Below are 15,242 nucleotides of genomic sequence, written 5' to 3'. Positions count from 1 at the left end.
AAAGCCTAGTCTGGGACAATACCCCCCAACCTTAGTAAAAAGCCCCCCCCCCCCCCCTCCCCCAATCGCATATCGAGGGAAGGAGTGGACATTTAGATTTTCACCCGTGAAACGCAGTATGTCTCCACAGACAGTGACGGCGCTGACGTCTGTCAGTCAGCCAGCGGGCAAAATGAATGATTCCTGGCCACACCACTGCTCATCTGCCACCAGATAGATGATTTCTCCGCTGCTAAATGTCACATCAATATTCACTGCCAGCTAATTAATCTCAGCTCCCATGGAACTCACTGACATCTCACATCCTGTTGGAATACAGATGGCACTGTAGCAGGATCTCTGCTCTTAAAACACACACTCGTGTTATGCGGTTTGAACTTTGTGCAACCTCATGCATCCTCGCCTTCTTAAATCTTTCTGGGGCATTCGATAAAAAAAAAAAAAAAAAACTAATTAGAAAAGGCAAAGGCAGAACAGTCTGGCATTCATTCAGTTGCAGTCACAGCACAATTTAAGGACAGATGGAAAAGGAAAACACGATTTAGGCCTCTTGTGTTCTGAGCAGCGTGTTGGTGGTAAGTAATAGCCACAGTTTTGATGAAGTGGGTGTAAGATTACTAAAAAGGTCACGCCTCTCGTTATACATCAGTTCCTGAATGATGTATGCTCATGACTGGTCAGGATTAAGCACTGAAACTACAACTGTAGAACACTTGTCTAAGTCTGAGCTGCTATTTTCTATACAGCAGAATCAATTGCACACAACTGAAAGGCATGAGTCACTCTCCACCTGAATAATAGATCTGATAATACTGACTCTTATCATGATGAGCTTGCCTGAAATGTTGTACTGCTAGTGCTGTTAGAAAGGTATACACAGAAAAAAAGAAGTTCAAGATATTCATTAGGTGTTTTGTAGTAAAAGCCTATCCGCGAGCAAAGCTAACCACGCACGGTAAAGCAAGGATTGCAAAAAGGTACGTTGTTAATTAGAAGTAAGAAAAAAACATCCACACAATAGTTGGACCCTAAAGCACAGTAAAATCTGTATTTCCCCTTTTACAAATATGCTCTGTTTTTGTTGCTAAACTTAAATTATACACGAGACAAATATTAATGTCAGATAAAGTTTTCAAATTAGGATTTCAGTTATGGAAAAGAAAAAAGTTTTCCTAACTAGCTGAGCCAAATGTGAAAGTCCCTCCTTTGTGATATCATTAATTAACTGAGAGCAGCCATATTTTGGTTTCGCAAAGCAGACAAAATGAGCCCAAAAAGAGAATTATTTTCCAGTTTTCCTGGGACAGATCACAAACTCTTACTAGGAGCTGTTGCCACCAAGGATGATACATTCAGTTATTAATTTTGACAGGCAAATGTGTTTTTACATATGACCAGGTTGGCTTGGTTAGGTTTCTTCCCGTAAATAAACAAAGTCATCGTTTGCGATCTTTTATATTTCAACTCATACTATCTTTGTCTCAACTCCAATTTTACTTGAGAATCTGAAATGTTTAGGTAAGACAAAAACAGTATTTTCCCAGTCACACTCCACACATTTATTGTTGGTTATTGTGTGTGTTGTGTGGGGGACGGAGAGGAAAGGGGGAGGGCCGTGTGGGTGGGGTAAGGGGTGAGGGTTGAGATATTATACAGCACTGCAGCACAATTGTATGCTTACCTGTCCTACATAGACTAGCAGTCTGGCATTGAGAGGACACTCATCGGGGCTCAACCAGAACTCTGAGTTATCATCAGACGATACGGAGAACTGGAAATCACCTGCAGGGCGAAAGACACGATCAAAGAGGTTCATAGCGGGAAAAGATCTGGATGGCCCTCGATTAGTACATAACAGAATCAGACAAATGCTGCACTTTTAACTCGCTTCAGGTGTAAGAGCACATCAAAAGTAAGGCGCTTCCACTGCCTGTTGCCTTTGACAGAGATGTCACATTCGAATAAAATTCCACATAAAGTTTTTACTGAAGCTGGACTTTCAGGTGCGATATTGAAAGAAAGGACACAGATCTGAAGATTAAAGTTTGCTGCTGCAAACGGCAATCTTTTGCCTAAATCTCCGGGGCGCTCTGGCAGCACCGTTCCTCTATTCTTCCTTTTAGCTCGGGACTAAAACTAAGGCTAAGCGTCACAAGTGCTACGTATAACACCAAAGATATATTTCAAATCCACGTGCAGAGTTTACCAAACCGAGGAGAAAGAATTTCTCCTTGAGGAACTATTGTCAAGTTCAGCCAGTTTATCATGCACAGCTTTACATGAACTTAATGATTCTTTTTCCAAGTTCAACAAAAAATATTTTTGACTCGTCTGCTGTAGTTTCAAATAAACACACAGCTAAACTAGATCAGTATATCTAGATGAACTTCTGTGAACCGTTTTTTATTCACCATCAGTCAAATTAGCTAAAATGACTAACATGTATTAAGATGACAGTATTCAGTTGTGTTGGAGACTTGATTTATTTATTTTTCTATATTTATTATGTGCTTATACAGTATAAAATGAGATCTTTTGTAATGGAAATATCAGTACTGTAGTGTTCTTGCAGAGAAGACATCAATATTTTGTAAACACAAGGTTATTAATTTTTGTGTGTTTAATGTATCATTTAAGCAGCAAGAATTCTCCAAATAGATTTAGATTAAAGTTCACAGCAAATGTTGCCTGTTCAAATCTACTTAGTTTGCACGCGTCTCAGGCAAGACGTAAATGACGAAGGTGAGGGTCCTTTGTTAGAGCTCAAACTTTGCTGCTGAAAACAGCGTGACCTTTACACCATCGGCTCAATAGAGCCATACTACTAGTGAAAGCAGTATGAGAGTCTAAAATGAATGGTAATCTAATTAATAGCTTCAGTTCGGCAATTTGTGTAAGGGCACTTGGACATTTGGGGTTTTCAGTTCCCATAGCAACTGGGTTTCAGGGCAGAACCATGAGGGAACCGCAACGAGATTTAGCAGTGAGATTTCGGCATTGAGCCAAGATGAAAATGTGAATATCCACTACATTAGTGGCTTGGAGGCGTTTGGATTAAGAGGGCTGAGGAAATTGCCTACTCTGATAAAGGACACAAGCTCCAAGGCTCTCAGCCTCATATCAGGGATTGAGAAAGAAAAGAGCTAGTTACCATCTTTGTATGGGTGAAGGAAACCAAATATTCTCAAGCCGTAGTTTTTCCACTTTGGAGCCACGGCCAGCTTCTTTACTGTGGTTCTTGTCTGCAAGAAAAAAGAGACATTTAAAAAAAAACTAATGCAGATATTCAGAACTGTGTACTGAACAATAATCTGAAAGCTTTAACTCTGGTCTTGCTTCTAAGTGTTGCTGTTGTCTTAAGAGAAAATAACATATACAGAATACACACAATGCTTTACTTTGATCTTTTTTTTTTTTTTTTCTTTTTGAGTCTATGGAGATGAGCGCCTGTGTTAGAAGGAAGCCAAAACTAATGATGCAAGAAAGAAAGAACAGACGGGATATAGGACTGTAGGAAAAAACTTTAATGGACACAAGGAAGGAACAGAGGAAGAACACAAAGGAAGGGTGGATAATGGAGATAGGAGAGGAGGGAAGGATAAAATGAAGAAAGGAAAGACAAGCAGAAGGACACAATATTCAGTCAACGGGATCGGAATTAAAAGCCTGGAAAGAAAAGTATTTCTCCATACTCTTATTCAGTATCTAAGAACCAGAAATCCAGTTTAAAAGCAGTAAAAAGCAATGAGGCCCATAAGATATTACTGTTTTTTTTTTTTTTACACCCTTTGAATGCACAGTTGTGGTGTAATATACACCTTCTGCTTTTTCTTCAGAAGGACTGAAGAAGTGTCAGGGTGTCCAGTTCTGACACTGAAGAAGATGACTTTGGTGGTATAAGTCCACAGGAGGAAGATGTGATGAATGACTTTTCCTGGCAAGCTACTATATTCTCTTTTCTTTTTTTTCTTTTCTAAGTAGTCGTGTTACAGGAACCATTGGAAAAAGCATTTATGACACATATTTGTGTTTTCAGTACATATTTCTTTGTAAATAATAAAAAAAAATCTGTATGTGTAAACGGCTCATGATACAATATGGATACCTGTAGCCTATAGACAAGTATGGTCTTTATATGTACACTTTTTCCCTTTTCATTATATTCAGGTGCGCTCAAAAGTTCAGAAATTACGGTACTCAAGTCATCCAATAATAATAATTAAAAAAAATCCCTCTACTTTTCAGAATTTCTAAAATTTATCTTTCAAATAATGCATATGCAAATGAATTCTGAAAACTAAGATTTACATATTAAGAAATCAACCCTGATCAGTTCTAGCGAGTAGGGTACAATAATGCTGTAAACTCCATCCGTCCCTCTTGAGATGGACACGCCCTTTGATTTTACAGGCTCAAATATTAATACTTACATGAGGATAAAGAGGGAAGTGCAGGTTCTTTCTGAGCTGGGCTACAGACGAGCCGCACCAGTCCTCAAACACATGCAGGTTGGCCTGGCCCTTATACTGCAAACACACAAAGAGCAAACAGATTACTACATGCTGCAGCTACAGCATTGCATCATATAAAACAAGAGATTTGCTTTGGTATATCCGCTTTGCGATTGTTGCTTAGGTTGTTGCGTTTTGCCCAGTGTAGCTCAGCACCTTGCAAAATTGTCCAGGACCCTCGAACTAGTTCACATTTTGTTGGCAGACCAGCACCAAGTACTGTAAAATGGTTAAATTAAATTAAGTGCAACAAATAGCCATCAGAATGTACATAATTTGTAAACTGGATTCACTCTTGGAATTCATTGCCAGGATAAACAGCTCATCTGCAAAAGGCCTCAGAGGATTTCAATGTGAACAAAAAGCATCACCATAATCAAAAGACGGAGTATGGCAGAGCTGCAAACCAATAAAGACATCAATGTCTACCTAAACTGACAGGCAAGGAAAGCACTAATCAGCAAAAGAGCCAAGAAGGTTCAAGAAAAACAGGAAGAGCTACAGATCAACAGCTGAGGTGGTCAAATCTTTCAGCTTCTGTAGATAAATACCTGGTAACCTAGACTCAAAATGCAATGTGTGGATGGAAATTAACTGCATTATGTTGATTATGACATCACCACAGTGAAAGATAGTGGCAGCATCATCCTGGGAGGTAATTTTCTTTAGGTGGGATAGGGAAGTTGATCAGAGTTGATAGGAAGAGGGCTAAAGTTAAAGTAGGGCAATCCTTGAAGAAAACCTGGTAGGCACTGAAAGAGACTTGAAAAGGGGCAAAGTTTCCCCTTTCACCAAGACAACAATACTAAAAAACCGAGAGCCAAAACATCGTAGTAACGGTCATAAATCTGTTCATGCAGTAAAGAATCTGTGCCAGCATGTGTTAGCTGTTGTTCAAAGACACTTTCCAATCTGACAGAGCTTGAGAAAGAATGACCAAAAATGAGAAGAAATTGCAAAAAATGATGGTAGTTATATGTGTAAGGCTGAAAGATGTTTACAAAAGACTTGCAGCTGTAACTGCAGTAGAAAGCGGTTCTGCACTGCATTGACTGATTGGAGCCAAGTACTAATGTATGCCACAGTTTTCAGAATTGATTGTAAAAGAAAAAACAAAAAACTGTTAATAATTTTCTGTCAATTTTACGATTATGGGCTATTCTGTGCTGCTCTCTCAAATAAAATATGAGGTAAAACACACTGCGGTTTGTGGCTATGAGAAAAAAAAAAATTAAGATAAGACAATTCAAGGAGTATGAATACTCAAACACTTGAAATTAATATATCTTTGCAGTGTTAAGTTCCAGTGTTAACGCTGCCCTGAATAACAAAAAGGGCCCATAAAGCACAACAGGAGGGAATGTGATCTGAGAGAGTCTGGAGCAGTTTGTCAAAGGTCATCCCCAGCCTGCAGTCTGACATTTGTCTGAATTATGGAGGGAAATCAGAAGACACGGCAAGGACAGATGGTGAAAACAGTCTGCTTTGGGGTACAGTTTCCTCCGGCGCGCACAAACGTCTGGTCATGCTCAAAAACGAAAAGATTTGGAAATAATGTACTTTTTACGCCTTATTACACTTTCGGCAACATGCTTAGTTCAGCCAATGTGCGGCTCTACGTAACACTGTAAGACGTGGCGGATGTGATTTAACAAACTGCATTTTTTTATTTATTTTTTTTTTTTACTTGACAATCAAAACACACGTCTGCACATATGGCATCATGTTAATGTGGGACAACAGACTCAGTGGGCTGCCTCTATAATGCTGCCACAGACATTTAGAACATCACACAGAGCCTGAACAGAAAACTGGCTCTCACTGAAACGACAATAGAGCGGCACAGAGAGGTGCTCCGGCGGATCAAAGCTAAAGCTGGCTTCCCTAGTTTGGCACCATTTCAATTGCTGAAAGTAGTCTTTTTGTTTGTGCCGATGGCTGGAGAGTCAACAAGTGTGAGGCTGTCAAATCAATCAGTCTGGAGAAGGGAAAAGACAACCCAGCACAAAGAAAGAAACATAATAAACATACATACTTCATACATACATACTTCCATGTGCGACATCATAATATGCATGAGGGCACCACATTTATCTGTTCAAACTATTATGGGGCATTACAAACAACATGGAACTGAACAGCCACCTGATTGTTCAGAAAGGATTCTGTGCCCAGAAATAAACATGTCTAGATTGAAATGTATGCCTCAACTGGAAAACAAATGTAAAAAAAAAAAAAAAGTAGCAATGGGTCATAAACCATTTTAACACAATTTATCACTCAAAGAGGAAGAGGCCATTTCTGTAAAAGCAATCCAAAGAAAAACAGTCCTGGGAACTGAAGAACTAAACTTTGACCAATATGTGAATGCATGTATTCTGATTTCTGAAATCTTCCCGAGTTAAAACATTAGTATTGTTGTTTCTAAATGCATATAAACTTATTTTCTTTGCATTATTTGAGGTCTGAAAGCGCTGTATCTTTTTTTTTTTTTTTTACCATTTCTCATTTCTGCAAATAAATACAAATTTTTTGTCTGGAATTCATAGAATAAAAGAACAATGTTCATTTTACTAAAACATGAACCTACAAAAAAGTAAAATCAGAGAACTGATCATTTTGCAGCAGTCTATTAATTTTTTTTCCAGAGCTATATATATATATATATATATATATATATATATATATATATATATATATCTGTGTATGTGCGAAGATTTGGCTTGCAATCCTTATGTAAGCATGGCTTATGTAAATGTTTTAATAGACCTCCTGTGGGTTTTAAAATCAAACCTTCTTATGTCCTGGCCCCTTCTTGCTGCTCCTGTTGCCAAACAGTAATAGACGAGGAGCTTGAAAGTCTCCAAGATTCATTTAAACATACATCAGTGTAGTCCTGGAGCTACTGGCTGTAAATTGAGCTTCCTGCTGGGGGGCACTTGTGTATAATGGACTCATTTTTACAGGAACAGCAGAGTAAGAGTGATGTCTCTGTTTGTGAACTATATCAGTGAGAGTTATACTGAAATATTTTTTCCCTCAACCACTGTGATAGCAACTTAACCATCTTCCTTGACTGTTTAATTGTCCTTGCTTTGCCCCAAGAATAATATTTGATTTTTTTTCTCTCATTATTGTTTTCTCTCTCTCTGAAGGTCTTTAGTCTCAGTAGCCCCAGTATTGTATTGTACCGTCTCATACTTTTTCTGTTTTAATCTCTCTATCCGTAAGCTGCCAAATGCTGTCAGTTTCTTCTATCTTCAGTTTTCCTTTGCTCAGCTGTCAGTATACCACATCTGCTTTTATAAAGTTATTCTCCCAATTCCTTTTATGGGACATAAGAATATTCTTGCAACAAATAGTAAGTCTGCATTTGACTGAATTTTTTTGAGTAGCTTTCTAGATTGTGTCTGAGTTAAGACATGTATTAAGAAATTGAATGGTGGTCCCAATAGGTAGATTTTTACATGATCGGTTAGCAACACAGCCATCTTTACTCTGATCGTAAAACTACCAGAAACTCTGCTGCCGACACTGTGATCTGTGGATATCATCACCAAGAGAAGAAGAGCCAAAAGCGGAATTGTAGTCTGAGAAAGACTGGAGATGTAAGGAGCTATAAAAAAGACAGATGTATTTTCTGCAAAATGTCCAGATTCATTCACGCTCCTGTCAGGCTGTGCGGGAGTAAGAGAGAGGGAGACTTTCACCAGACCACTAAAACGACAAACAACAAGGTTGCTCTGGTTTATTCTCCTGAGCTTTCAGCTTGTCTGTGGAAAATTACGAATTTGAAAATGTGGGTGAAGTGTTAGGGCACCAATCTATATGGAAGACACAAAGTAGATTTTAAAATCTGCATCCAAAGTTTAGCCCTCCGATATTTCTGCTGTTTCCTTTTGGAAATGCAGTAACTAAAAGTAGGAGACAAAAGAAACCCCAGGGTTTTTGAGAAAAAAAAAAAAAGAAAAAAAAAAAGAAAACCTGCCTCACAAACTGCTTGTGTCTATGATCTTCCTTCTCACTTCCAAATTTGTGTGAGCTCATCTCAGCACATCGTCTCCACAGCTCTCTAGTATCCGCTCGCTCTCTCCATCTGGTCTCACCGTTAACCAGCACGCAAACAGAACATTTATTTTTCTTATTTTCTCCTTCTCTTTCCTCCAGGAGTCTGTCTCTCTTTCTCAAAATCTGGCACAGACTGCTGCACTCCTGCTGGTTCTGAGGTACAGACAAATGGCGGCACGGTGCATCCACAGATGAGCCATCACACCAGCTGACACCGTTAGTCCCAGTAGGAAAGGAAACATAAAAGATGACATTCCAGGCAATAGCTACAAGGGTATGATAGATCTTTAGCTGTTTTAAGAAAGAAAAATTGGACAGCTGACTCAAAATGTTTACAATTTAGCAAACTTTTCATTATTAAAAATGAAGAAAGTCTCACTTCTAAAATGAAGGAACGTGCAAAATCTTAAAAGGACAACATACTTCACCAAAAATGTCATGTAATCTTGTAAATGAGGTTAGATCAATATTTTCTCCTGGCTTTCACAATGTTCTTTTAAGGTTTTGGTTGAATTTTCACTTATTTGCAGTTCACCAATTGACCAATTTTTGTTCACTTATTGATTTTATGTCGAGTTGATTGAAACCAAGCAAATTAAAGAAGCAAATGTCAACCAGACTAAGCCACGCGATGGTGCAGGTGCTGTCCTGAGTCCATCAGCTTGTCTGCCTTCTACCTCTTTGCACATTTGCTGTCATGGTAGCGAGGGCTGGATCACACCGAGAATGAGCAGGAAAGCACCCAAAATCCAAGGGAAAAAAAAATCAAGACTGTACCCTACCAAAATGTTTTAACAGAGCGAGGCTTCTTTGGAAAAAAAGAAAAAAAAACAAATATTTAGACTTGGTTAAAATGTTTGCACCAAACTGTGCATTTGAATAGAGAGCATTCATACTCGGTAAGAAAATAAAATGAAAAGTTCACACACAAGAGGAAAAAATGTTTTTAACAGGTTTAAAGAGTTTTCTGGAATAAAGTAGACTGACTATTCACAGTCTTACAGGAACAGGAAAACATATTCCACCGTTATCAACCAGCGCGACAAAGATTTATATAATCTACAATTTGTCTCGTTTCTGTAGTGCCAAGGATGTAGCATAAAGGAGGTGAGGATGGTTGCACTAGATTCCTCTCACTGGGAAATACGAGACACATTCTTGTGTTTTCTGGAGAAGGAAAAGGGGAATGAATCATTACATTTCGTGGACGTGTAGTCTTTTGGTTGGACAGGCAGAACAGTGAAGATATAAAAATATCAGACCTCCTCACACCTCGCATTAAGTTAGCATGAGAAGGGAATCGGAGACAAAAACATCAGATTCCACCTCCAGTCTTGTCACAGGTTGTATGATTGAGGAGACAACAGTGACTGTTGCTTCCATATGAGTCATGTGTCTGCGTTGAGGTTCAAACTCCTCCTCACTTCCCTCCTAACAGGAAAAAAAAAACAAAAACTGGTTGTTCAAATCATCACCAGGAAAAATGATTACATAAAGTTGCATCCTTTAGGTCTCACGGGACAGAAATGTTAGCCCTGGTATGTCTGTCAACGTATTTATTGATCTCTCCTTGTGTTCCCTTTGGTTTTATTCAATATGTACTTCACACTTGCATTACTCTTATAATGAAATCTATGTTTTCCTTTTAGCATCATCACTTTTTCTCTGCTTCTTGCTAAATGAATTGGTTGAATTTGGCAAACCCCTGTATGGAATGACAGAAAAACCACCGTTTCACCTTTGTCTGCGTCTACCGTTTGCCCGTTTAAAAAGCCAGTCAGCAGCTTCCACTCTAGTCTTCATCTCATCTCAGTGCTCATGATATGTTGGTGTCCTTGATCGACGACACGAAGCAGAGTATCAGCGCTAATCCTCTGTCCCCTCTGAGTGAGTCCACTGGTTGGTTCATTAGAATGATGACATTCTAATGAAGTCATCAAAGAAAGAAAAGACAAAATTTCATTCTGACTTCAAGTAAGCTAGAAATAAATAGCATTTTGACTTTTATTTTCCTTTTGCAATGACAGAGTTTCACTGAGAATGTCGGATGTCAATGCAGCCTCTCCTAGGCGTTGACAGCTGGCATGCAGCTCCGTTTTACTGCAGCCAGGCTGAGTGTTTGTCTTTGACAGTGCCAGCTTAGTGATCCATCAGCCCTCCTCCATCCCAACTGTGGACCAAAACATGTGGATTACTGGTAAGCAGGACAGATAGGTCGTTAAGGCAGACAAAGTACCAAAGTGGGGTTTTTTTTCCCTCCAACTTGGCCTTGGTTTAACATTGTATCAGAGTGAACTAGAAGAAAGTTTGGACTTTGCTAGAAGTTCTGTGGTTAGTTTAGATGGAACAAAGGAAAACGACACTCTGCTATCTTCTTTTCAATAGACCCTATGGTCTAAATATGCATGGTCTAAATATGGTCTCAATAACCATCATTAACAAATGTCATTGTTTTCTCGTGTTATTCTTAACCAACCCATCTGTTTCCACAATATGCAACAGTAAAAATAATTTTATTCCAGAAAGCAGCTCTAGTTGGGAGTTGGTACTTTTCAATCGAGCCAAAACAATTGGGGTGAAGCTTTGAAGAAGAAAAAGTGATAAACACTTCTGACTGGAGAACATTTCTCAAGATTATTTTTTTTTCTTACCCATCTTAATTTATCTCTGCTGCATTTAATATTTTGTGTTCCTGTTAAATATGTGGAAAAATTTTAATTCATAGATTTTTGCCCTTAGCTACTTGTAAAGGCAGAGAAAGAACATTTGTCAAAGAAATGAGGCGCTCGGTGCAACCTAGCTGATTAAACATTTGTTAATTTTACACATTTTCTTTGAATTTGGAAACATTTTGAATCAGTTTCAGAATGCAGACGTGAGAAATGTTAAAAGTTATTCTTTGCGGCTGCAGAACACTGGCATGCCAATGAGTGTTTGCTCCTTTGCCACAACAGGAGAGATGTGAATTCTACAACTAGTATAAAAAATATTGGAAATATAAATTCTAGAAGAAAGGTAATTATGGTAATGGTTTTGATGCTGTAAGGGCAGTTTATTAAAATAAATTATTACCAGAATACATCTTGATTCATTTTGTATTTGTTTGATTTATTTTGCCTCTCTTGAGGCAAATTCCCCCTACCCAACTGAAGCTACAGGACCCACTTTTAAATGTGATTTTTTTGTAAATATTACACGTCCTGGCAATGTACAGTTGAATAGTAACAGATCAATAGATGAGAAGTAACCTGGAGTTGTTAAATCAGATGCCACATTTATGCTGGCAGGAGGAATAGAAGGGGTAAACATGTCTTAGTCCGCAGTCCAAAGCTAAATAAACATCACAGATTGAATGGCAGCAACGACTGCACCCTGATACAAGTTCATCCTTGTGACTGTGTTAACACACAATACTGCAAACCTGAAAATAATTAAACTTTTAACTTTCACAAAGGTTATGCAGCCAAGTAAAAAAAAAAAAAAAAAGCCTAAAGAACTGATAATGAAGATTTCTTTTAAAGCTTAATAGAAAGTGTGGCTCATTGCATTTAAAGTTCATAGACCTTAGAGGTGCTTTACCTTTGCACAGCATGTGTAATTGTTCATTTGAGTTCCTGATACATACAACTATATACTAGCAATTATACAATTTTTTCCATGACTGTAGACTTGGAACTATACAGAACACTGCACTGCTGCTGACTCCAACAAAGAAAGCTGCCCTGCATTATATAAAATGTGATAGTTTATATGCTGCAGCATTTATTTCCCTTAGAAGACTGCTTTGCTTTTACAATGCACATGATAAATAAGACAATAGTGTTGGTCAGCGAAAGCATATGCAACTCTTTGTCTACAAGCATCTCCTGAGGTTAAAGCAAACTAAATGGGAGAACAAAGAAGGAGAAGGGAAATGAGAGAGGCAAGCTGTGATTCAGCCTTAAAATCGAGTTTAATTTGCTCTGTTTTTATACTCGATATGCTCGACGCTTAGAGAGATGTTTGACTTTCATCCCACTCTGGATGTTGTATTTCAAAGTGAATTCTCTTTTTGCATGTAGGATGGAAGTAAAGACAGGAAATAAAACAATGTGCAGCAATCTAGAAGCAATAGGAACGAGGCTTTTGAATGTACTTCAGTGATGTGAAGCAGAACAGTAATTTTGTGTCCGGCGTGTTGCATGAAATGTAAACGGCATAATGGTTAATCTCAGAAAACAGTCAGAAGTTCATCTGAGAAAATGGGTTAGTGTTAAGTTATTGAGTTCATGCTGTGTGTGCCTATCTTTGTAATACAAGTTTCATAAAGTAAAAAAAAAAAAAGTGGCTGTGGGTGGGGTTCAGAAAAAATTACAATGTCTTAAAAGATAATACTGCACTGAGAAGAGAACAGGTAACAAAAAATCATTTGTTAAGCATTATTATATGAAGTGTGACTTCTGCTTTCCCTGAACCACACACAGACGTGTTTTGCGCAGATTGTTGAGCTTCGCATAAGGTACAAAGAGCTTCATGAATCAGATTTTACAGATCTGGTTTTGAGACGCACAGAGTACGTGCCTCACGCCTTTAATTAACCTTGGCTGAGCATGTGACAAATCAAGATCTGGTTTTCTTCTTACTAATCTGCTGCTTAATTGGCCTGTCTCCTGTTCCCTTTGTTGCAGCAGGTGTGCAGACTACATTAGCAAGTGAGCTGAAACAAAATATATGCACCAATCACATCAGACTTGAAATGAAGTTATTGCTTTTAAAAATAGCCTGTCTAAGGTTTAGATTAAATATTATCATGATCGTGCAATCATTTATCAATTAAAACAGAACAAATATATCTTCAATTTAGATTGCGGTCTCTACTCGTACATCGACTGATTCATAAGCAGAAAAAAAAAAAAAAACCTGCAAAATTATTGTTGCGATGCTAATGTGAAACAATACCAGAACTTGCCTGATGATTATTAATCATTGAGAAAAGATTGCCGTCCTTGTGTTTGTAGTTATAAATGGCTTATTATCTATGAGACTGATGTATTATGAGGTGTTGCTTAAAAAATTGCTTTCACTCTGTGAACTTTCCCACATTTAGTAAAGATACATTTTAGTATCCCCCGTACTACATTAGATCAATGTATAACACTTTATTTGATGCAGTGTGCATAAGACTGACATGACACTGACATAAAAATGACTTGGCACGTTTGTCATGAAGATGAAAGAGTCTTCATGAAGGTTTACGACTGTTGTCGTGAAGTGTCATTCGGTAAATAATGACACTTTTAGTGCAAAGTTGAGAATTTTAATAAACTTTTATTGCAAGCTTTAACGCAACTTTGTATTAAAAGTAATATTAATTTCATTTTAACGATATTACAAAATATACCAAAAGCAAAATAAGAAGAAAAGTCTGGTGTTACCTCTGGTTTCCATAGTAACTTCTTTTGCTTCTGACTGAGAAACTTTCGGATGTGGGTTTGATCTCTGCTGTCAGCCCCTCCAATGATTGGCTCGTCGTCCTTTACGGAAACAAGGAGAGAAACAACAACACATTATACTTTGTGTTAAAACATTATGCAAAGACTAAGTACAAACTGAATCATTCTGAGCGGTCTAAACTCAGGGCAGTCCAAGTCCATGCCTGCTTGCATGAATCACACAGATTCACGCAAGCAGGCATGGATCTGTCCGACCGCCGCTACGACCTCAACATACGCTACGTAACTCATACATGAAAGATAATAACATCATTAAGTAAAAAGCCAGAATCAATTCAAGCAACGTAAAGTGGTGATGATGGAAGCGTGTGAACACACACACACGCTCATATATAGACAGACAAGCAGCAAAAAAGCAAGCCAAAAAAAAAAAACAACAACAAAAAAACCCATGGGATTATAGCCCCAGAAGGCAACTATTAACACCCTGCAGTTTTTCTTTTTCATCATTTACACATAATCCGGCACTTGATTTGCCAAAGCTCTAATGTCCAACATTCTTCACCCATCCAGCCAAGAACCCGCTCTCCAAGAAGCCTGCGCTCTCCCCCTGATCCGGGATTTGGTCCGACTTTCCAGCCAGAGAGCTGCCGGGCTCCCTTCTCTGTGGTCTGCGAAGCAGCATGTCCATGTTAATGCCGGGATGATGCGACAGGCGGGTTGAAGTGTGGAGGAGGGCAAGTTCTTAGGCAGCTGCAGGAAGATAAAAGGCTGCCTGGCTCGCAGAGGAAGGAACAAAGTCACAGAGCTGTTAAGTGAGTGGCAGAGCATCCTCCATTTAGCAGAGACGTCAACAGAAGCAAGCAAACACCTCCACCGAGACCAGCAACTGAGCTTTTTAGCACCCCTGAAAAAAGAGCGGCTTTTGTACAGAAGGTGCCAGTGTTTGCAATAAATTCAGGAGAGGAAAAGGAAATTTTGACAGAGAGGAAGCAAAGGAGCTGTCGGATTCCGAGCCTTTGATTACTTTTTTTTTTTTTTTTTTTCTTCCAAGGGAGAAACATGAAGGAGGCCAACGGAGGTAATGATGAAAAAATGTGACAAGAGGCTCCCTTCCTGTCTGCCACCAGAGGAGCGCAAAGCGCCTGATGTTTGTGAGCACCAAAAGGCACACAAACACACACACATCCACTCGATAAAGGCTAAAACTTTATATTGCATCAGTGGGTGT

At 38.6% G+C, this 15,242-nt stretch overlaps 1 protein-coding gene across 1 annotated transcript in view; it reads right to left on the bottom strand.

Annotated features, from left to right (window-relative positions):
* Positions 1–14,702, bottom strand: part of LOC106936817 (N-acetyl-beta-glucosaminyl-glycoprotein 4-beta-N-acetylgalactosaminyltransferase 1-like) — a 62,063-nt gene extending 47,361 nt beyond the window's left edge. The window contains exons 1-5 of the mRNA XM_015018033.1: positions 14,577–14,702; positions 13,994–14,110; positions 4,431–4,526; positions 3,152–3,242; positions 1,682–1,782 (exon numbers count right to left, since the gene is read on the bottom strand). Of these exons, the coding sequence (XP_014873519.1) occupies positions 1,682–1,782; positions 3,152–3,242; positions 4,431–4,526; positions 13,994–14,110; positions 14,577–14,702 (531 nt within the window). The remainder of the gene's footprint in view (positions 1–1,681; positions 1,783–3,151; positions 3,243–4,430; positions 4,527–13,993; positions 14,111–14,576) is intronic.
* Positions 14,703–15,242: the final 540 nt, after the last annotated feature.

The sequence above is a fragment of the Poecilia latipinna genome, unplaced genomic scaffold (assembly GCF_001443285.1).
Source record: "Poecilia latipinna isolate Pla-1442-1.1 unplaced genomic scaffold, P_latipinna-1.0 Scaffold2220, whole genome shotgun sequence".
Lineage (NCBI taxonomy): Eukaryota > Metazoa > Chordata > Actinopteri > Cyprinodontiformes > Poeciliidae > Poecilia > Poecilia latipinna.
Note: the sequence above shows the minus strand (reverse complement) of the source record. Positions and strands in the feature narration are given on the sequence as shown.